This window comes from Capra hircus, chromosome 14 (genome assembly GCF_001704415.2).
Source record: "Capra hircus breed San Clemente chromosome 14, ASM170441v1, whole genome shotgun sequence".
NCBI lineage: Eukaryota > Metazoa > Chordata > Mammalia > Artiodactyla > Bovidae > Capra > Capra hircus.
Window position 1 is genome coordinate 73337216 of NC_030821.1, and position 23294 is coordinate 73360509.

Consider the following 23294-nt stretch of genomic DNA (forward strand, 5'->3'; position numbering starts at 1 on the left):
ACAGACTCGGGAGGACTGACTCCCCTTCCCCTCCCGCTAGATTATCTTGGAGCACACGCCTTAACCTTTCTAAGCCTCTGTAGTCTCACCTGTAAAATGAGGATACAAATAGCACCTGTTTCCTAAGATTGCTATGTGTATTTTATCACAGTTAAAAAATGCAGTGTTGGGCCTGGGCCTAAGGGGTCACTTTCTGACTTCTGCAATTACTGTGTCTACTTTGACAAGACTCACCCCCCAACCCACCTTGGGTAATTCCAGGATAACAAGCCCTCCCAAGTCACCAGATTACTGAGAGGCTAAATAAGACAGAGCATGCAGCAACATCCCTCAGAGAGACAAAGGCCATTATTACAGTGTAAACGTCCACCGACTGCATCATCGGTAACCATTCATTCCTTTAGCCGCGCTGTTATTGAGCTCCCGACAGGTGTCAGGCGCTGCTTTAGGTGCTGGAGATACAAACAGGGAGGAACACATACAAGCTTCTGCCTCAACTTCACAGTTTTCAAACTACAAGGAAATTTAGAGTTCATCGGGTGGAAATCAAGAAGCAGGGCGAGGTGGAAGAAGTGCTGGAGCAGGCAGGTACTGGTCTAGACTGGATGCTCGGGGTGCGCAGACAGGCCTCTCTAATAAAGTTGCATCTGAATGAAGGCCTGAAGGTCATGAGGACACCTAAGGTGACAGTGACCCAGGCAGAGGGAGGTGCCTGCACAGAGGCCCTGGGTGTCAGACCTGGGGTGAGAGCAACACAGACAGAGGGAGGCGCCTGCACAGAGGCTCTGGGGCGTCAGACCTGAGGTGAGAGTGTCACAGGCAGAGAGAGGTGCCTGATCAGAGGCCCTGGTGCGTCAGACCTGAGGTGAAAGTGACAGGCAGAGAGAGGCGCCTGCATAGAGTCCCTGGGGTGTCAGACCTGGGGTGAGAGTGACCCAGGCAGAGGGAGGCGCCTGCACAGAGGCCCTGGGGGTCAGACCTGGGGTGAGAGTGTCACAGGCAGAGGGAGGTGCCTGGACAGAGGCCCTGGGGCATCAGACCTGGGGTGAGAGTGACCCAGGCAGAGATGGGCGCCTGCACAGAGGCCCTGGGGCATCAGACCTGGGGTGAGAGTGACCCAGGCAGAGGGAGGCGCCTGCACAGAGGCCCTGGGGGTCAGACCTGAGGTGAGAGTGACCCAGGCAGAGGGAGGCGCCTGCACAGACGTCCCTGGGGGTCACACCTGGGGTGAGAGCGACACAGGCAGAGGGAGGTGCCTGGACAGAGGCCCTGGGGCTTCAATGGGTCTGAAAGGGCTGGAGAAGCAGAAACACCAGGCATGTGGATCCCGAAATGAACAGTTGGGTAGAGGGAGTGAGCCGGAGCCTGGCACCTTTGAGCACTGAGGCAGATGGCTGAGTGTCTTTGAGTGACTGCAGCAAGGAAGGGTGGAGGTGACACGGGCTGGTGGAGCGAGTGTCACAGCCAAGGAGAGCTGGGGTGGGGGTGGGGTGGGGAGCGCAGCAGTCAGGATGCAGGCTCCAGGGGCAGGAAGCGAGTGCGGGAGGTGAGACCAGGCAGGACTCTGGACGCTATAAAGAGGCTGGTGTTCACGTTTCAGAACTCAAGAGACTGTGACTGAGAAGGAAAACAGAATTGCCACCCTTTAAACACATGGTAAAATATCTTTACCTATACACGGCCAAGTCCAGGACGATCTGGTTATGCTTTTCATCATCTTTCAAAGTGAAGTCAAGTCTAAGGAACAGTCCATTTAGGGGGAAGAAACAAAAGGATGTTTTTAGCAATACTTGATAGATAACCCCATCCCAATATTAAAAGGAAATTTACTAGTAACTATATACGCATCTTCAATGGCACACTTATTTTGGTGGCTGGTCAATAAAAAGTCAGAGTTTAACAATTTCAACAGAAGCCTACAACAGATTTATAAATTATTTCTGTTTACATGGTTTCCATATGGGAATCTTACACTAGATACAAAAAATCAGCATTGGTGCAGAGACAGAGACATCTGGTGGCTAAAGTTTTCTTCTCCCTTCTTCATTCGGGTTTGCTAGGAGCAAACTGAAACGCGGAATTACTGCCGGAGGACCACATGTTGCATCTGCTTGCCATTATCCAGCACACGATTCCTTCATTTTTAAACAGTTTTGTCTTTTTTCTTCTTTCATCGGTGACCTTTCCACTTCCCCAGAGATGCTGCCTGTGACCCATCACCTCCATTTTACAGGAGAAGAAACAGAGGCTCAGAGGGGGCTGACATAGCTGGGAAAGAGGTCACATGAATCTGGGAGGCAGGATCTCAAAGCCCCAAGTCTTTTAGCTGGACCGTGAGGTTGAGTCCTAGGTGTAACTTCCATACCGCCGATGCATTGTTCAGAATTACCTGGTCAATTTCATTCTGAGTATTTCAGTTATTGTCGTATTCTCTAAAGTACATAACCCAGCGATGTTAAAGAATGCAGGCTAAATTGTTTGGGAAGATGTACCACTAGCCCGCAACTTGCTGCCAGCTGGGGGTCTGCTCATGGTCACTCTCCCTACTTCCAGCAGCCCTGAGGGGGCCACTCCTTTGGGTGCACAGATGACCCATGCATTTTTGATCTCATCTCTGGGACTTTTATTATAGGTGTTTTCTCGTCTGCCTTGATTGCTTATTGCCCCATTTTCCAGCCAACAACTTAAACTCTCCCTTCACGTATCTATCGGAAGGTAATTTCAGAGAGGTTTTCTGTACAGCCCATGGGGTAGCAAAGAGTCGGACACGACTGAGTGACTTTCACTTTTTCTACGACAGACACTGATACTCACTCCCCACTGTCTGCTCCTGCTTTACCCGTGGTAACAGGACCCCTGAGTTGAGTGATGAATACGGCTCTGCAGGGTGAAGACCACGTTCCCCAGCTTTCCTGGCTGCTGGATGAGATCATATGCTTCAGTTCTAAAGGAAAATGTTCATCTTTCTAGGAGCTTTCTTTAAGAAGGGGACTGAGTGCCCTTTCCCACCTTTCCCCCTCTCTCTTCCGCTGAGTAGAAGAGGTGGTAGTTGGCCAAGAAATGACCATGGAGAGCACTCAATGACCTACTGCAACTGTCCAGGGAAGAGTAGGCTGATGTCCTCTAAGCGGGCGGTGAGGAGGTGAATGAGAAGGGGTGGGATTCTGGTAATTCTGGAGGAAGAGCTCATGGGCTCACTGATAACATGAGAGAGAGGATGGAGGATGAATCTGAGGTATTGCTCTTGACACCCAGTGGATGCTCACTCCCAAGCCAGAGGACACTGACGGGCACGCAGGCTCTGATGGGAAGTGGTCGTGGGTGTGGAAGCGAGGACGTCTGCTTTAGTCAGGATGAGCCTACCACGCCTAGCTTATGTCCACACAGGATCTCAAACAGCTAACTGAATACACAAGTCCCGAGCTCAGGGAAGAGATCAAGTCTGCTTATGAGGAATGAAAACGTCTTTCAAGCCATGGGATTTGGTGAGATCTTGAGAGAGCGGATGAGGAAAGAGAAGACAACTGAGGAGCTGGCCCCAGAGCATTTAGGAGACCAGACAGACAGGGGCCAGCAAAGCAGAGGATGATGAGAAGGCACGAGGGTCAAAGAATCAGGAGCAAGGGGAAGACAGTGCTTTGAGAAGGAAAGGAATGATCAGTTTGAGCTCCAAATGTGGAATGTAACATTATGTACTTGAAAACATAATGCCACTCTGCTTTTAAATATGCACAAAATGACATTCTCATTAGGTTCTTCTGGTTTATTCAGAGTGGTCAGATATCTGAGCAAACGTGCCCTTGAAGCCATGGTATGACCAATACCACATGTTTTGCGTCTTCAAGTCTCCAGTTGATCCCACTTACTTGGGTTCATTCACGTTCAGGGCCCTCCCGTCCTCGGTGACCAACATCCTGGGTGGCTTCACTTTCTTCTTCTTTTCACTTAGTATTGGGGGTAGTGGGAACAAGGGGAAGGGGAGAGAAAAAATACACAAAGATAATATAAAAGCAATTAATGTGTGAGACAGTTTCAGAAAAATTAATGGCATATTCATGAATACATCAGTTCACTGTGATGAGGTCCGTGGCTGGGGGCTGACAATCGAGCCAGATTGCTGTGTGATTATACCCATATCTGTAAGGCGCAAATGTGACCAAGACAATTTGCCAGATCATCTGAATGGGGGAAGAAAACTCCTTTTCATGAAATAGCCATGAATGTTTAAATGAGTCTATTTTATGCATGATTTACTCAGCTAACTGTCAATTCTCCATTTGTGTATACAGCTTCTACTTTAGCTAAAATTATAGTTTTTAAAATGCCAAACAGAACCTATTTTATAGAAATAAATATACCAGTACATAAGGATCTATGTGAAAGGATGCCTATCACAGCATCATCTGCAAAGGCAAGCCTCTGGAAGCACTGTGAATGTCCATCAATGGAGGAATAATTGGACTGACTGTGGTACGTTCACACTATGAGATATTGTGCATCTATTAAAAAATGTGTTCATTCTTTACTAAAAAGTCATCTAAAAAGTTGTAGAAAAGTGTTGATGATGATTTAGTGAGAACAAACATATAAAATATAAGTCCATTTTTGTTCTTAAAAAAGATCCCCAATCCCACATTTGCAGAAATCATTCACATGATTGTAGAGGTGGGCTGGACCCAAGCCCGCTAACAAACTCTCGTTACCATGAAGGGTAGAGACAGGAGGAAGGTGAACGGAGTAAAGAGGAAAAATTCATGGAATAACATGAAAGAAAATGTAGGATGCAAATTATATTTATTTAGAACATTTGCAAAAAATACATAAAAACTTAAAAGAGGCATATGTGGACAAGTTCTAGAAGGTCAGATGGACAGATGTGTTAAAACGACAGAGCTACAGGCGATTCTTTGCCTTAGACTTCTATTGTTCTTTTAATAGAGATTTTGTGTCAGTTAACTTTATTTTGTAATAGACATTTATTCACATTTTTCTGCATTGTAACTGGGTTGCCAGGTCCAATTAAGTTCACGTTTCCATGAGCTACATTGTTCTCCACAGTGAAGCGAAAGTCCCTCAGTCGTGTCTGACTCCTTGTGACCCCACGGACTGTATGCAGTCCATTGAATTCTCCAGGCCAGAACACTGGAGTGGGTAGCCTTTCCCTTCTCTAGGAGATCTTCCCAACCCAGGGATCGAATCCAGGTCTCCTACATTGCAGGCGGATTCTTTACCAACTGAGCTATCAGGGAAGCCCTTGTCCTTCATGACCCCGGACAATTAAGGGTAAACATCTCAGAAACTCATTAGATGGGGTAGACACAGCACCTGAACAGAATGACTTGGAGGACTGGTATCTCTAAACCAGGCCATACTATTTGACACGTTTAAAGTTGTTAAAAAGCTAGGGACATACAAACAAAACTCTACCTAAAATGCCATGATTCACAACAACCTAAAGAAGGTAGTCTGATATTAATAAATGTTAGTAGATACGTGTCAACAAAAAGCTGAAATTAGGAAAAGCAAAGTCTGTGTGTGATAGCTAGCACAGATTTAACACAGATGATGGATAAAACAATGTGCAATCATGAAAATATATTCTATCACTCGATGATAGGAAAAAATGGGATACCTTAATCTTTCTTGGTCTCTCCGCTGTTTTTCCATATGTCTCAGAGTTTCCAATCTAGATTCAGGAGTGTACAAACAGGGCTTATTCCAGAATTCCAGGTCGTCTTCTCTGTCATCTAATTCCTTCCCCTTACATTGCCTTTCTTGTATCTCTGGTGCCTGGATGTAGTCTTTACTCTCTTCAGAAGATGGACTAGGGACAAGCACAGGATACATCAAGACCAATAAGGGACATCTGAATTTCATCCTGAACACTGCCCCTGAAATACCTTACATATTAAAAAAAAAAATTCATTATCTTCTAAGCTTTGAATAACAAAATGTGTCTGAAAGAAAGCCTATCTGAGCCAAGTTGGAAAAAGTGCCACAGCCCTAGGACAGGCCCACCTTACCCACCACCAGGAATGCTGCAGTAATCAGATCCAAGGATTCATAGACTGGGCTGCTATGAGTCATCTGGGGAGCTTCATACACAGTACGGATCTCTAGGCTCCCACCAGAGTCTATCCTGTCAGTTTGGAGGGGTGCCTAGGACTCTTGCTTTACAATACGTCACTGGAGGTTCTGATGACGAGACAAACTCAGGGACCACTGGGCCTTGGTAATCAATCTTTCAGTCTTGCACCCTTCAATTTCATCCTTCACACTGCTCCCAGAGGACTCTTTCTTAAAAATTTGATCATGTCTTCCAGGTTCTTTAGGGGCTTCCCTGGTGGCTCAGACAGTAAAGAATCTGCCTGCAGTGTGGGAGACCTGGGTTCGGTCCCTGGGTTGGGAAGATCCCCTGAAGGAGGGCATGGCAACCCACTCCAGTATTCTTGCCTGGAGAATCCCATGGACAGAGGAACCTGGCTCAAAGAGTCAGACACGACTGAGGAACTAAGCACATTCCAGGTTCTTTAATGATTCTCAATCTCTAAAATTCTTCAGTGGGCTATATGACATTGCCCATGGTACGGCCTCTATCTACTCCATTTTCATGGATGACTTTGGGTTTTGTAGCTTTACATGGTAAAGGCTTCCTTGGTGTCTCAGTGGTAGAGAATCCACCCGCCAATGCAGGAGACAGGTTTGATCCCTGGGTCAGGAAGACCCCCTGGAGAAAGAAATGGCAACCCACTCCAGTATTCTTGCCTGGGAAATCCCATGGGCAGAGAAGCCTGGTGGGCTACAGTCCATGGGGTTGCATAGAGTCAGAGGCAACTGGGTGACTAAACAAAAACAGTATGAGAATGCTCTCTTTTTCATTCATGTTTTGTGGACTGTCAGAGAATTAAACGAGGTCTCCATAAGGCATCAAATAATTATTCTATGACAGTCAACATTTACTCAGCAAGGATTCAGCTAGTATTTATTGAATGTCTTTCTGTGTGTCAGGTGCCAGAGAGGCAGAAGACTGTTCCAGAGAGAGGACATCATTCGAGCAGTACACAACAGGTATACGCTCTCCCGCTCACCTCTCCCTAGAATTTGCACTGTTACAAAATGATATGGAACGAGAACAAGAACAAGAAGCCTTTAGTACCAGGACGGCAAATGGTAAGGACTCATTAAATGTCAGATTTTGTTATTATTCTTGTTACTGAAATGAGATAACACAAAATGCTCATTTAGTTGACCTTCAAATAAAATGCTTTTCAAAAGGACAGACCAAAATATGAAATTTAAAGAGTACAAACAGAATATACAGTAAAATTCTGCTTAAACACCTTACGTATTATAAAATGCAACTGGACAGTTTAATAAACAAAATAGTGCAAATTACTGAAAATAAATGCTTTGTCATATAGCCATGGTTCTTTATGGTACTGAAAAAAAAGGGGGGAATCTATAATATTCTACAAGATTTCAGTTAACCATCACTGAAATCACTAGTTTCATTCTCATTAAGAATTTTTGTTTGGCAGACTCACAGACACAGAAAACGAACTTATGGTAACCAGAGGGGAAAGGTGGGATGGGGGATAAATTAGGAGTTCATGATTAACATATGCATACTATTATATATAAAATAGATAAACAAGGACCTACTGTGTAGCACAGGGAACTATATTCAATATCTTGTAATAACCTATAATGGAAAATAGTCTGAAAAAGAATACACACACACACACACATATATATATATATATATATTACTGAATCACTCTGCTGTATGCCTAAAACTACACAACATTATCAATCAGCTATATTTCAATAAAAAACTGAAAATAAAATATGGACAAGGTGAGTTTATTCTAGAAATTCAAGGATGGTTTAATTTTGAAAAATCTATCAATGTTAATTCAACACATCAACAGAAAAACATGCTTATCTCAATAGATACAGAAAAAGCATTTAACAAAAACCTAGTATCCATGATGATAAAAGCTTTTCATCAACTTGGAATAAAAGGAAACTAACTCAACTCTTCAGAAGCCTCACAGGAATCACTATACTTAATGATGATGAATTGGCAACATTCTTTTAAAAGTCGGGAACAAGATACAGATACCCATTCTTACTGTTGCTATTCCACCCATTACTGGAGGCTTAGCATAAAAAAATAAAAAGCAGAGGTTAGAAGGATTGGAAAATTTTTTCAAGTTGCTATTTATTTTTTAAAATGTGTTTTTTCTACATAGAAAATACAGGATAATCTACAGACTGACCACTGCATCTTTTTAAAAGGTTCAGCAAGACTGCATGCGTGCTAAGTTGCTTCAGTTATGTCCAACTCTGTGTGACCCTGAGGACTGTAGCCCTTCAGGCTCCTCTGTCCATGGGATTCTCCAGGCAGGAATACTGGAGTGGGTAGCTGTTCCCTTCTCCAGGGGATCCCCTGACCAAGGGATCGAACTTGTGCCTCTTACGCCACCAAGTTTTCTTAATACTATTTGCCTCTATATACATCAGAAAGACCCAATAACAAATCAATCTTTAAAATCTCATTCTACAAGATACTTAAAAATAAATCTAATAAGAAAAAGTGTAAAATCTTTAAAGAGAAAATTATAAAAACTTACTGAAGGATTCCGAAGGTCTAAATAAATAGAACTATCCCAAAGTTCAGCAAGGAAAGAATCAATGTCCTGAAGGTGTCAAATTTCTCCTTATGAACATATAAACTCAATGCAATTTCAATCAAAATTACACTAGGGATTTGGGGGGAGTTTGAAAGCCTGACTCTAAAATTCTCACAAAAGAGTAAAAAAGAGATGAGAAGTATTAAGATGATTTTGAAACAGGAGAATATCTCCTAGCAAAAATCAAGACTTATAGAAATTAAAACCATGTGGCAGTACTCCCATGGAAGAATCTAGGGAGCCCAGAAATGGGCCCATGAATCACAAGAGCAGGGAATATAATCCGGGAAAAGAATGGCACTTTAATAAATGGGGCTGAAACAGACAGTCCTATGCGGGAAATGACTAGCACCCTACCCCAAAAGTTAACCCCGGATAGATAGATATGACATTAGGATATTTAAAATTTTCATAAATAAGATCAAAATGTATAAAATAAGTTTAGCTACATCAATATGTCTAAATTCTAGAAAACAAAAGCTCTTATTGAAATTAAAAACAAGTCACAGACAGACTGCAAGAAGGTATTTGCAAACCTTATAACCACTAAAGAATTTCCATCTAGAATACAAAAGAGCTATAAAATAGTAAGAAAAAACTTACAACTTATATAAGATAGGTGGAAGTCCTGAACAGAAGAAATCTAAATAGCTAATAAACATATAAGAAGACATTTAAGATACTGAAACTCACTCTTACTTCTAGAAATGCAAATTAGAATATGAGATGCTATTTAACAACCAACGTGATTGGCCAATGTTTTAAAAACCACATTATCTACTATTGACAAAAGATTAGGAACTCTCCAACACTGCTGATATATGAGTTTAAATTAGTACACTTTAAAAAACAGTTGGGCAACGCATATAAAGTTGGAAAGATGTTTACAATTAATATGCAGCAATGTCACTGCTGAATACATACTACAGAAACTTCCGTACTTGCACAAGGAGACATGTGCACCATTGTGTGAAAAAAAAGAGAAATGGAAAGCCACTTACACAGCCCGCCAAAGAGGAATGGCTGCATCAGGGCTGATCTTCAGCTGACCCTCCTCCTGCCTCACTCCTTTCCTCCTCCTCTTCCTCCTTCCTTCCTATGGTCTCAAACTAGGGCCACAGATTGCTGGAGCTGGTGCTTATTCTGATCTGTCGGGGCCAAAGAATTACTCACTATCAAATATTTTGAATGCCCACTCTGGGATAAATTGTGATTTATTCAGGCGATGGAATTTTATTCCACAGCTAGAATGAATGAACTTGTCTTACGTGTCTTCATATGTGTAAAGAGCAAAAACATAATACTGAATGAAAAGCAAAGCTGTAGAAAGATATCATTCATGCTAAAAAAAATAAATAAATAAAACTGCTCCTGGTTAAGCACTATTAAGAAGTACATAATTATGTGGGTAAATATATGATAATATGGTGGGATCGACATTATACCAAACACTGCTAAAGTACTGACTTTAGAATGGCGGATGCCACAGGATGAAAGGAGGAGAGGGACAGGGGAGAAACACTGAAGGAGCTTCTCTATCAATATTCTATTTATTAAAATGAAAAAAAAAGGCAAACATGCCAACTATTAACATTTAATAAGTGTGGGTGGTGGCGCACACAGTAGCTATAGCTGCCTATTTATTTTTTTTTAACATTTATGTATATCTGAAATACATTATAATTATTATTTTCCCAAGTTTAAGAGATTCTGTTATCAAAATATTGAAAGATTTCATTGTATGGAATCAAATCAACTGAGTACAGTTGCAATTCCCTCAAAATAAGCAAGCATGAAAAATTCATGTTTGTAAAAACGACCAATTAGGGGCATATTAATCACATTAAAAATGCATTCATTATATAATTCACAAAACAGAACATCTTATGCAATTAAAATTGCCCGATGTATAATAACATGATTTGCATTTAACTTTTCTAAAATATTCCTACTTTATAAATCAAAGTACACCTGCTATTTCAGCTTTCCTGTGCATCTTTCAGAGAGATTTGTCTGAGGATAATTTTAGATGAGAATTAAAGCTGCTAGTTTATAAAGGCTCCCCCCGCCACCCTGTCAAGGGAAGAAAACCTCACCAAATGGTCACAAACAATGGGATGATCACACATGGTCTTCCCCAAAATTCACATCATAATTTATTCTTCAAATCAATCACTGGACTCTAAGTGGCACTGTAAACACCTTGAGAAGAGACCTTTTTAACATAAGTTTTGCTTTTAACATGAGTTAACCAGAGAGGACACCCCATTTACCCACAGGGGAGCACTGATGTCCACGTGCCAGTGTCCGTCAGAGCCTGTGTGAATTCTCCCAGTCTCGCCTTTGCTTTCCTCCTCCTTCAGTTTCCTCTGAGCCTCTTCCTTGTCCTTGGCTCGCTTAAGACAGTAAGCTTTCTCCTGCTCTCTGATTTGTTGTTCAATTACTGGGAAGTTCTGTGATGCCTGAATCCTTTCTGAACGCTCGATTTCTTTACCATCCAACCACTGGAACAACAACAGCAAAAAACCAGCCAGCACAGTGCATTTATCCAGAAGCTGCAATTTGAATCAGCCCCAAGAGGACTTTACTTGCAAGACTAGAAATAGTAAATAATACACCTTAGTGATACGGAGTTGAAAGCAAAGTAATTAATGGGAAATTTCACGAACTTTGATCTAAACCAGTGTTTTACTTCACACAATTAATAAAGTTTACAAAGCATCTTTACTGGTAATAGCAATAAGTAGGTCTTCTGTGGAAACTGATTATTAATGACAAGCTCTCAAAATACATTAATTTTGTAACTGCTCATTGTGTTAAGAATTTCAACATCTCAGGTGAAGTCCCAAATGCTCTCTATGAGAAAGGGCCTTGTATATTACACAAAACTGAGCTCTAATGCGAGTGGGCCCAGGAACCAACCCACACCTTGATCTACAACTTGTAGCCTTCAGAACAATGAGATAAATTCCTGATGTTCAAGCTACCCTGTTTGTAGAACTTTGTTATCATAGCCCTAGGAAATAAGACATCTGTTAGGACAACTCTTGTCAAAGTAAATAACAAGCTTTCAATGAAATGGTATGTACTGATGAACCCATTTGCAGGAAGGAATGGAGACACAGATGTACAGAATGTACTTGTGGACACACTGGGGGTAGGCAAGGGTGGGATGGACTGAGAGGGTAGCATTAACACATATACACCACGGTATACACAGACAGCCAGTGGGAAGCTAGTGGGGAGCCAGTGGGGAGCCAGTGGGGAGCCAGTGGGGAGCTAGTGGGGAGCTGCAGACAGCACAGGGCGCTCAGCTCAGTGCTCCGTGATGCCCTAGAGGGGTGGGAAGGGATGGGGCAGGGAGGCCCACGGGGGTGGGGATATGACTGATTATGACTGATTCACAGTGTTGTAGGGCAGAAAGGAACACAACATTGCAATTTTCCCCCAATTAAAAAAAAAGATTCTGAAGTTTATCAGCCTATTTTTAAACACCAGTAAACACATTTATGAGCACTATTTTCAAAGAGAGGCTGTTGCCTGTTGTAGCAGCTGAATCACAACAGTCTTTCCGGAAGGAAAGACTTGACCTGAGACCTGCACATTAACCCAGAGAGAAGCAGGGAGTGTGGTTACTGTGAGAATGGTGGGCTTTTAGGCTCAAATCCCACTGGGGCCACTTGTCAGGGGTGTCACCTTAAACAAGGAGCCCCAGCTTTCCAAGGCCAGGCTTCCTCATCTCAAGATTCTTCTAATCATCTCCCTGCAAGGGTCCAGGAGCATCAGAGATGCTGTGTGCCAAGCCCCTGGAACAGCCCTGACCCATGATTCAGGCTCCTGTCTGGTGGCTCACACACTCCTAGCCTGACACTGCGGGGCTGACCAGGCCCAGCTGGGCTGACAGCCCCACACCCTTCCTGGGAGAGGGCGCATAGCATCCCGGTCTCTAAAATTCTGCTTCTCATCTGTTCATTTTTTCAGGAAGTGCTTGTACAATGATGACTGGCCTGGACGATGTCTGAGCTACTATATCACTCATTCTAAATATATGTTTTAGATTCAATTATCTGAGTCACTTATTCTTTTAATCAAAGACATTTTACATTGGGGAAAAAAATGTATTCTATTAATCCAGCAATTTTGCCTACACAAAAGACAGCAGTCTAAACACAAATGTCCTCTGAGGATGGAGGACAAGGCCTGGGAGAAAGCCAGGGCCTCCACACGTTCTCTGTACAGAGGCAAAATGCTGCTCCCACTGCTGGGGGCGCGGGTCACCGAGAGGATGTGACTGCTGGCCTGCGAGCTGGACCTGGGCGATCACAGGCTCCTCACCCCTCCCCAGTCCTGCAAAGTATGTTCTGCTCATTGTTCCCACACTAGGAGCTGTTCCAGGGGCACAGCCTTGAGAGAGGAAGGTTCTGTTGAGACCCTCTGGACTGAACCCAGTTAAGGCCTCTCTACAAACCTGTGAGAGTCTAGCTGGCGGGTGCAGAGCCCTACTCATCTTGTTGCCCAGAACAAGCTTGGTAAGGAAGCTTCCTTGCTTATTAGACCCACCGCCTGCCAGTCTGTCTCCAGAGAGGCTGCCCCTTTCTCTGGCCTCTCCTTGCCCTCTGTGTATGGAGGACAGTTCCACACTTCACCAGAGAAGTCGAGAGGTTTCAGACCAACACGTGCAGGTCAGGAGCTCTTGGAGTTATAACACATAAACATTAATAGTACTACTTAAATGTTTTCAGCTGTAGGATTTGTCTAGACACTGTGTGTTTTTTCCTGGTTTGCAAAATCATCAGATATGGGGAGATGCGGCAGAAGAGACTCACGCACAGAGCAGCAGTTCTCGAATGAGGTCCCTGGACCAGTGGCGTCAGAGTCACCTGAGAGCCTGTTCTGAATGCAAACTCTTGGGTGCCCTTCAGGCCTACCGAATGGGGTACTTGGGCAGGGGGCAGAGGGGGCGGGGTCAGTGAACACGAACCGTGCCTAAGTATTCCAAAGCACACGAGAGCTTGAGAATTAACGTAGCGAGTGAGTTAATAAGAAGCAATAGAGTGAAAAAAAAAAAAAAAAGGCACAGGAGTTTAACAGTATGAACTCACTCAGATGTGTCCAGTTCTATGCGACCACATGGACTGTAGCCCACCCAGGCCCCTCTGTCCATGGGACTCTCCAGGCAAGAATACTGGAGTAGGTTGCCATGCCCTCCTCCAGGGGATCTTCCTGACCCAGGGATGGAGCCCACGTAGCCACCTCAAAAGCCCTGAGCTTTTGGTGAGCTCTTAGTAATAATGGACGCCCTCTATAACAATGACTTGAACTCATAAAGAAAGCTCAGTTCAACTCTGTGCATTCTGAATGAGAAAGGAGAAAAATATGCCCATTTATTTTTCCAAACTTTATTCGAGTTATTTAAAAAATTTTTAAAGTTCAGTGAGCCAAATAATTCATTTGGATTTTTCTGGAATATTCCATTCTCTAAAACAACACATTCTCTGAAAACGCTGGGAGTAAATCAGGAATCACTGTGTAGTTGCTTGTTTTCATTTTTTTCTGGGAATTTCGTATCATGGAGATAAAGCATACCTTTAGCTGCTGAAGAGTTGCCACCACGAACTGTCTGTAGCCGTCAAAGTCAGCACAGGGGTTTCCCATGAGGAAGAGCTCCTTCAGGTGGATGTTGCCTTGAAGGGTTTTAACACTGCTCAGCTCTCCGATGAAATTCACCGTCAAGTCTAGCTTTGTCAGCCCTTCACAGCCTGGTGGGAGAAAGGAAAAGAAAGCAAAGCCCGAAAAATCACCCAGGTACTAAAACGTGTACAGTAGCACATCACAGAAGTAACAGCTGCAGGTATTTGGAGTCTGTTCACTACCTGCACTGCTGACCAAGGATGGGGTGGGGAGGGAGGTTGGGGGGGGAGAGTTCAAGAGGGAGGGGACATATGTATGACTGTGGCTGATTCATGTTGATGTATGGCAAAAACTACCACAATGTTGTAAAGTAATTATCCTCCAATTAAAATAAATAAAATTTTTTAATGTTAAAAAAAAAGGCTTAGTCTTGATTCACTTTTCTGTGCCTCCCTTTACTTTCAATCCCTGAGTCCCTCAGGTCAAAGGAAATCCTTTTCTTGCCCACATCTGCAAACTCTTGGGTTGTTGACATTTGGATTCAGTTACTAACTGGGGTGAAGAAGGTCAGGTATAAGCTGCTGCTGGGATGGGCGCTGCATCAGAACAAATGTCCCTTTAAAGAAGGTACTGGAATCTGTGGGCCTGAGAACTTTACCAGGTACAGTGGTTAGGACTCATCTCAACGCAAAGGGTGATGGTGGGGAATCCCCCAAACAGAAGGCATTCCATAAAATCAAGCCTCAGAATTCATCTTTATAAAGTCACACAAGAGACACAGTGGCTCCAAGACCACCGAGCACTGAACCGAAGGTGTGAACAAATGGAACAAATACGAGCGTGGTCCTCAGAGGGATGACAGAAAAAAGGATAAGTCACTGAGCAGACTCTGTAGTAAATGTGACCCACCCAACTTTATTGCAGAGATAGCCGGATGATATAGAAATTTGAATCAATTTCAAGTTTGAATTGACTCCTCTCATCTGAATTCCATGAGCACTTGGTAGTTAGGAGTGGAGACCTTGGAATTCGACAGACCTGAGTTCAAGTACTAACTCTGACACATCCTTGCTGTGAATTTGCAAAAGTCACAAGCCTCAGTCTTCTCGTCTGCAATTATAATAGTATCGGTACCCGATTCAGAGATGTTTGTGAAGACAATAAAAGATGATTCACGTGAAGTACTTAGCACAGTGCCTGCCACTTGGGAAGATTTGATAACCATGAGCTGGGATGAGAACCGGAGAAGGGGATGGCACCGCACTCCAGTACTCTTGCCTGGAAAATCCCATGGATAGAGTTGCCTGGTGGGCTGCAGTCCATGGGGTCGCGAAGAGTCGGACATGACTCAGCAATTTCACCTTCACGCACTGGAGAAGGAAATGGCAACCCACTCCAGTGTTCTTGCCTGGAGAATCCCAGGGACGGGGGAGCCTGGTGGGCTGCCGTCTATGGGGTCGCACAGAGTCGGACACGACTGAAGCGACCTAGCAGCAGCAGGATGAGAACCAGCCCAGTTATCACCTGTTTGCTTCTCATGCGACTTCTTAGCACATGTGCCTACAGTTTCCGCGGGCAGTGAGTTCACCGTTCTCACTACCAGCCAAAGAAGAGCTGACCTCATTTGTACGGTGGCCCTGTAAGAAAGGTTCACATAAGGCTGTCTCCCCATGTGACGGGCTCACAGGTGCTGGATTAATATGGCAGATTTGGTAGGCATCAGTATCTAGAGAACCATCGCCAGCTGACAGCCCAGTTCTATCTTGCTCTGTACCCATTTCTTCAAACTTCTACACACTCCACTTTTCCTGCAGGCTTCCTGATTATACACTGCTTTTCTGTCATTGTTTTGTGGCTATAAAACTTAGGGTAAACTTCAGTTCCTGATAACTTACATTAACTTCACCAGTATGAACCAGATTGGTTCTGAATTCAATCAGAATTCAGATTGGTTCATAGCTCTGCAATCGTGTCGCCGATGGCAAGGTGCTTCTCATTTCTAAAGACTGTATGATGAAGCCAATCCCACTGAATGATAGTGTTCTCGCCCCCTTATTGATCCTAGCACCTGTCCCCACCTTGTCTAGAATCCCAAGTGTCCCTCCTCTCTAGTCATACCCAAAGCCAGTCTCTTCCAAATAAGTTAGTTCTAACTTAACACTTCTAGATATAGATTCTTACCCTCTATTCATCCATCCATCTATTCAGAAGTTACTGGGTACCTATGCATAAGTTGCTGACCCAGGTCTTCAGAATAAAGTGATAAAAAATACCCATGGTATTTCACTATAAACTTATGTACAGTGAGGAAAAAAAAAGAAGAAAATTGCAGAAAAAATTTTTTTAATGTGCCAAGGCACCAAGAAGTGAATCTAGAGAGGCAGGCAGAACTCAGAGGTAGGCAATGCCTGCTGAGACATCGCAAGCCACCCTGACTCCACACTCACTGGCTCTTCCACCTCAGTCCCCGTGGGCTCTGCCCACAGTAGCTGGCTTCCACCCCCAACATTCTACTCTTCTAGTAGACTTGCTCCTCGAAAGGTGACCCAAGACCGTCCCACTGACAGATCTAATAGACCCTCTGCAACACACTATGTCACCCGAAGAGTCTGCTGCATAGGATGGGACCGATCATGGACTGTCCCTTAAATCCTCCAACTGTCTTGAAACAGGGATACTACTTTCTCCTTGTTCTTCTTTATAATGTTGTTTATTCCTCTTGATCTTTTACAGGCTTTTCCACCCCATCAGTGGGGATATAACCCAGATTTCCATCAATGACCCAATACTCCCCTCTCCTTATGGTCCTGATGACAATAGTCATGTTCACTGGTTTTACTAACCCCAGATTCTGACGACTCCCAAACAAGAAACCCATACCTGACCATCCAACTGAAGATCACACTCCTGTTTCTACATATCTGCAAGATATTCCACATTCAACATGTCCAGACCGAATTCTCCACATTTTCTCTCACTTTCTACTCCTCAAAACAGCTTTTCTGCCTTCTTTAAGTCTAGAGTTTATTGATGTCATCACCATTTTGTATTAGACATGATTTGTTTCACTTTGTATCAGACTATATCACTTTGATACACTGTGATACACTTTGATATCACTGTGTTGTATTACTAAGGTAAAATATGAATTATTAAAAGGATGAATATTTAAAATACACAAGAACAACTCAACACTTTTATATATTCGAGATTCAGCTACATAGGTGAAGGAGACTCAGTAACTTCTTATCTTCAAAACTGAATTTTAAATATATTGGCAACGTTATCATATAAAAAAAAATATATTTTTTTTCAGCATTCAACCTATCAATACAGAAAATAGGCTCTTAGGTGCTTTTTTTCCCACTTGATCCAGAATTTCAATGGGGAGGAAAATGTCCTGGTCAAATACATCAACTGGGAACAGGTAATTTGTACAAAACTGTTCAGAACAGTTTTATTCACAAGAGCAAACATAATTTAAAACACCTCAAGTGCCAAAAAATGAAGTTATTTAAAACTCATCAATATACTTGATAATTCAGTCATTAAATCATAATAATGTGAACTCAGCCACTATAGGAAGAATGAATATGAAACTAGACAAATAAATATAATTAAGTTTATATCTCTGTGCCTGTAGATTTGTTTATATTAGCAAAAAAAAATGTTAGATGGATTTTGTGAAGTGTAAAGGATATATCTGGGGTAGTCTGACTTAAGATACAGGTTGCCTGGTATTTCTTAAGTTTACTTTAGGACACTTGAGAGATATTTTCACTATATTTTCTTCCATATAAGAAAAGACTGACATTTGGAAGACTCCAACAAACTAAAAAATTCAGATAATTTTTGGATTTTGCTGTAATTTTGTAGATGCAGAACCCTCCAAATGTTCATTATGTTTTTCAAAGTGATGAATCTTAATTTTTCTTCTGCTAGGCTTACACATAAGCAATTAAGCCACATCTGCCATTTGAAAGAACAATTCCTGCTGAACTAGCCAGCCAGAGAAAACCTCCTCTTTGGAGTTAGGGTACCCCTGCCTTTACTGAGTCCCACCCTTTATCCTCTGTGCTGAGAAGATCCAGCTCAGTGGCCCACAGGGGTCTGAACGTCACTGAAACCAACTCGGTGATTTCCCAAGGGGGAGAGCTGACACTCACAGAAGCCCCTCCTGTCTTCCCAGGTTAGGGTGGGTGAGGAGGAGCGATGGAAAAAAATAGGCACTTGATTCTATCCTGGTGAATCCACAATAAGAAAAAAAGAAAGAGGGATACAGTTACGGTTTGAAAACAAACAAACAAAAATCCAATTTACGTTTAAGACTACACTGAGATTGACTCAAGTAGGTGAGCTGAGTATACACACCCTCCTCTCTACCTCAAACATTTAAATTAAACAAAAAGTACACATTTGCCAAAAGATAGGGCACCCATCCCTCCCTACAGCCCAGCTCCCCAAGCAACCCTGAGCCCAGTGCATCTGTAGTAGGGCTGGAAGGCAGGGCACCAAATGAGGAAGTGTCCACTGGGGACCAAGCTCCCAAAGCTCAAAGACAGTACTGACAATGCTGCCCTCTAGTGGTGTGTGGCCAACACATACCGCAAAACCCAGAACTCTCCACCTCCTTTGGGATTCTTCGCTGAAGAAAAGAACAAGCCCTGGACAAGACAACTGAGAGCGAGAGTTTAAATTCTTTCTTTGACATCATAGACTGACACTTCATTACTACAGAACATAGATATAAGGCAGATTTTATTATTTCATGCGTTCACATGAGACTATGGTAACCAGGCTGGAGAGTGGTATCTGAGAGGGAACAAAGGCCCCATTCCTAAGGCAGGAAGATGCCAGTGATGGAGAGAAGCATCTCAGCTCCAGCACTGACGATGGTTTGGGGGCTTTCTTAGTGATGACACTGGAGGTTTTGAGGATGAACATTAAAAATGTATGACGAATATTTATGTCTTTATTGATATACAACCTTGATGGCCACTGAAATACCAATGTTGACACTGTGAAACAAATAGGCTAAAATCCAGCATAACCTAAGTAATGTCCTCCTAATTTTAGCTCTTGGCAGATGGGAGGAGAGTGGGGAGAGCAGCTTGCCTGCTCCATGCCCCTGCCCACTCGCACTGAGTGCACGTGGTGCTGCCAGCCAGGCAGGAGTCTGGATGTGTAAACACAAGCTCACAACTGCAGAGTAAGCCCACACAGGCACCTAATCAACCAAACCCATTGCGGTTCCAGCAGACACTGAGTGTTACTAGACACTGAGGGGGAGAAAATAACAGCACAAAATAGAAGCCTCCAAAGTAACACAGGAAACCTCCCAGAACATAGGACAATAAGACAACGCGGTTTAAATAAGAGATACAGGTGAAGTGACATAGAAGATCAATCTAGTAGGAGGTTCTACGAGATTAAAGGAGGTTCTAGGGGAGGGCAGAGGAACTAGGTGAGGGACAGGCCTGTTGCCTTGATTGTGGTGATGGTTTCACGTGTGTGTGCATAGGGCCAAACTCAGCAAACGGTATATATTAAACACGTGCAGATTTCTGTACAGCAATGAAACCTCAATAGAGTTATTTAAGAAGAAGGAACCACTGGGTTCCAAAGAACACCAGTGAGGAAGTTGACAAGAAAACCCACAAAATGGGAGAATATGTCAGCAAATCATCTATTTGACTGGACTCTAGCATTCAAAACATAAAAATGAGTCTTCGAACAACAAATAACTTGGTTACAAAATGGGCAAAGATTTTGAATAAAGATTTCTCCAAGGAAGACACACAAATGGCCAATAAGCATATTTTTAAAAATGCCCAAACTCATTAGTCATTCAGGTCAGTTCAGTTCAGTCACTCAGTCGTGTCCGACTCTTTGCGACCCCATGAATCGCAGCACGCCAGGCCTCCCTGTCCATCACCATCTCCCGGAGTTCACTCAGATTCATCCATCGAGTCCGTGATGCCATCCAGCCATCTTATCCTGGGTCGTCCCCTTCTCCTCCTGCCCCCAATCTCTCCCAGCATTAGAATCTTTTCCAATGAGTTAGTTCTTCGCATGAGGTGTCCAAAGTACTGGAGTTTCAGCTTTAGCATCATTCCCTCCAAAGAAATCCCAGGGCTGATCTCCTTCAGAATGGACTGGTTGGATCTCCTTGCAGTCCAAGGGACCCTCAAGAGTCTTCTCCAACACCACAGTTCAAATGCATCAATTCTTTGGCGCTCAGCCTTCTTCACAGTCCAACTCTCACATCCATACATGACCACAGGAAAAACCATAGCCTTGACTAGGTGGACCTTAGTCGGCAAAGTAATGTCTCTGCTTTTGAATATACTATCTAGGTTGGTCATAACTTTTCTTCCAAGGAGTAAGCATCTTTTAATTTCATGGCTGCAGTCACCACCTGCAGTGATTTTGGAGCCCCCAAAAATAAAGTCCGACACTGTTTCCACTGTTTCCCCATCTATTTCCCATGAAGAAACCAGATGCCACGATCTTCGTTTTCTGAACGTTGAGCTTTAAGCCAACTTTTTCACTCTCCTGTTTCACTTTCATCAAGAGGCTTTTTAGTTCCTCTTCACTTTCTGCCATAAGGGTGGTGTCATCTGCATATCTGAGGTTATTGATATTTCTCCCGGCAATCTTGATTCCAGCTTGTGTTTCTTCCAGTCCAGCGTTTCTCATGATGTACTCTGCATAGAAGTTAAATAAGCAGGGTGACAATATACAGCCTTGACGTACTCCTTTTCCTATTTGGAACCAGTCTGTTGTTCCATGTCCAGTTCTAACTGTTGCTTCCTGACCTGCATACAGATTCCTCAAGAGGGAGGTTAGGTGGTCTGGTATTCCCATCTCTTTCAGAATTGTCCACAGTTTATTGTGATCCACACAGTCAAAGGCTTTAGCATAGTCAATAAAGCAGAAGTAGATGTTTTTCTGGAACTCTCTTGCTTTTTCCATGATCAAGCAGATGTTGGCAATTTGATCTCTGGTTCCTCTGCCTTTTCTAAAACCAGCTTGAACATCAGGGAGTTCACGGTTCATGTATTACTGAAGCCTGGCTTGGAGAATTTTTAGCATTACTTTACTAGCATGTGAGATGAATGCAATTGTGTGGTAGTTTGAGCATTGTTTTGCATTGCCTTTCTTTGGAATTGGAATGAAAACTGACCTTTTCCAGTCCTGTGGCCACTGCTGAGTTTTCCAAATTTGCTGGCATATTGAGTGCAGCACTTTCCCAGCATCATCTTTCAGAATTTCAAATAGCTCAACTGGAATGCCATCACCTCCACTAGCTTTGTTTGTAGTGATGCTTTCTAAGGCCCACTTGACTTCACATTCCAAGATGCCTGGCTCTAGATTAGTGATCACATCATCATGATTATCTGGGTCGTGAAGATCTTTTTTGTACAGTTCTTCCGTGTATTCTTGCCACCTCTTCTAATATCTTCTGCTTCTGTTAGGTCCAGACCATTTCTGTCCTTTATCGAGCCCATCTTTGCATGAAATGTTCCCTTGGTATGTCTAATTTTCTTGAAGAGATCTCTAGTCTTTCCCATTCTGTTCTTTTCCTCTGTTTCTTTGCATTGATCGCTGAAGAAGGCTTTCTTATCTCTTCTTGCTATTCTCTGGAACTCTGCATTCAGATGCTTATATCTTTCCTTTTCTCCTTTGCTTTTTGTCTCTCTTCTTTTCACAGCCATTTGTAAGGCATCCCCAGACAGCCATTTTGCTTTTTTGCATTTCTTTTCCATGGGGATGGTCTTGATCCCTGTCTCCTGCACAATGTCACAAACCTCATTCCATAGTTCATCAGGCACTCTATCTATCAGATCTAGACCATTAAATCTATTTCTCACTTCCACTGTATAATCATAAGGGATTTGATTTAGGTCATACCTGAATGGTCTAGCGGTTTTCCCTACTTTCTTCAAGTTAAGTCTGAATTTGGCAATAAGAAGTCCATGTTCTGAGCCACAGTCAGCTCCCAGTCTTGTTTTTGTTGACTGTATAGAGCTTTGCCATCTTTGGCTGCAAAGAATATAATCAATCTGATTTCAGTGTTGACCATCTGGTGATGTCCATGTGTAGAGTCTTCTCTTGTGTTGTTGGAAGAGGGTGTTTGCTATGACCAGTGCATTTTCTTGGCAACACTCTATTAGTCTTTGCCCTGCTTCATTCCACATTCCAAGGCCAAATATGCCTGTTACTCCAGGTGTTTCTTGACTTCCTACTTTTGCATTCCAGTCCCCTATAATGAAAAGGACATCTTTTTTGGGTGTTAGTTCTAAAAGCTCTTGTAGGTCTTCAAAAAACCATTCAACTTCAGTTTCTTCAGCGTTACTGGTTGGGGCATAGACTTGGATAACTGTGATATTGAATGGTTTGCCTTGGAGACGAACAGAGATCATTCTGTCGTTTTTGAGACTGCATCCAAGTACTGCATTTTGGACTCTTTTGTTGACCATGATGGCTACTCCATTTCTTCTGAGGGATTCCTGCCCGCAGTAGTAGATGTAATGGTCATCTGAGTTAAATTCCCCCATTCCAGTCCATTTTAGTTCGCTGATTCCTAGGTGAATGCAAATCAGAACCACAATGAGATACCACTTCATACCCACTAGAATGGCTACTACAAAAATAAATAAATAAAAACAGAAAATGACAAGTTTTCATCAGGATGTAGAGAAACTGGAGCCCTCATAAATTGCTAGTGGGAATGGCAAATGGTGTGATTGCTTTGGAAAACATTTGGCAGTTCCTAAAAATAGAATTAAGCACAGAGTTACCATGTGACCCAGCAATTCCATGCCCTGGTATAGTAAATTAATAGAAAACAGATGTTTATGCAGAAACTCGTACGTTAATGTTCACAGAGGCTATACTCATAATAACCGAACAGTGGACACAACTCAAATATGCATCAGCTAATGAACAGGGTAAACAAAATGA

At 43.0% G+C, this 23294-nt stretch overlaps 1 protein-coding gene across 1 annotated transcript in view; it reads right to left on the bottom strand.

Annotated features, from left to right (window-relative positions):
* Positions 1-23294, bottom strand: part of LRRC6 (leucine rich repeat containing 6) — a 73305-nt gene that overhangs the window by 28557 nt on the left and 21454 nt on the right. The window contains exons 4-8 of the mRNA XM_005688841.3: positions 14283-14455; positions 10974-11200; positions 5633-5824; positions 3867-3944; positions 1672-1737 (exon numbers count right to left, since the gene is read on the bottom strand). Of these exons, the coding sequence (XP_005688898.2) occupies positions 1672-1737; positions 3867-3944; positions 5633-5824; positions 10974-11200; positions 14283-14455 (736 nt within the window). The remainder of the gene's footprint in view (positions 1-1671; positions 1738-3866; positions 3945-5632; positions 5825-10973; positions 11201-14282; positions 14456-23294) is intronic.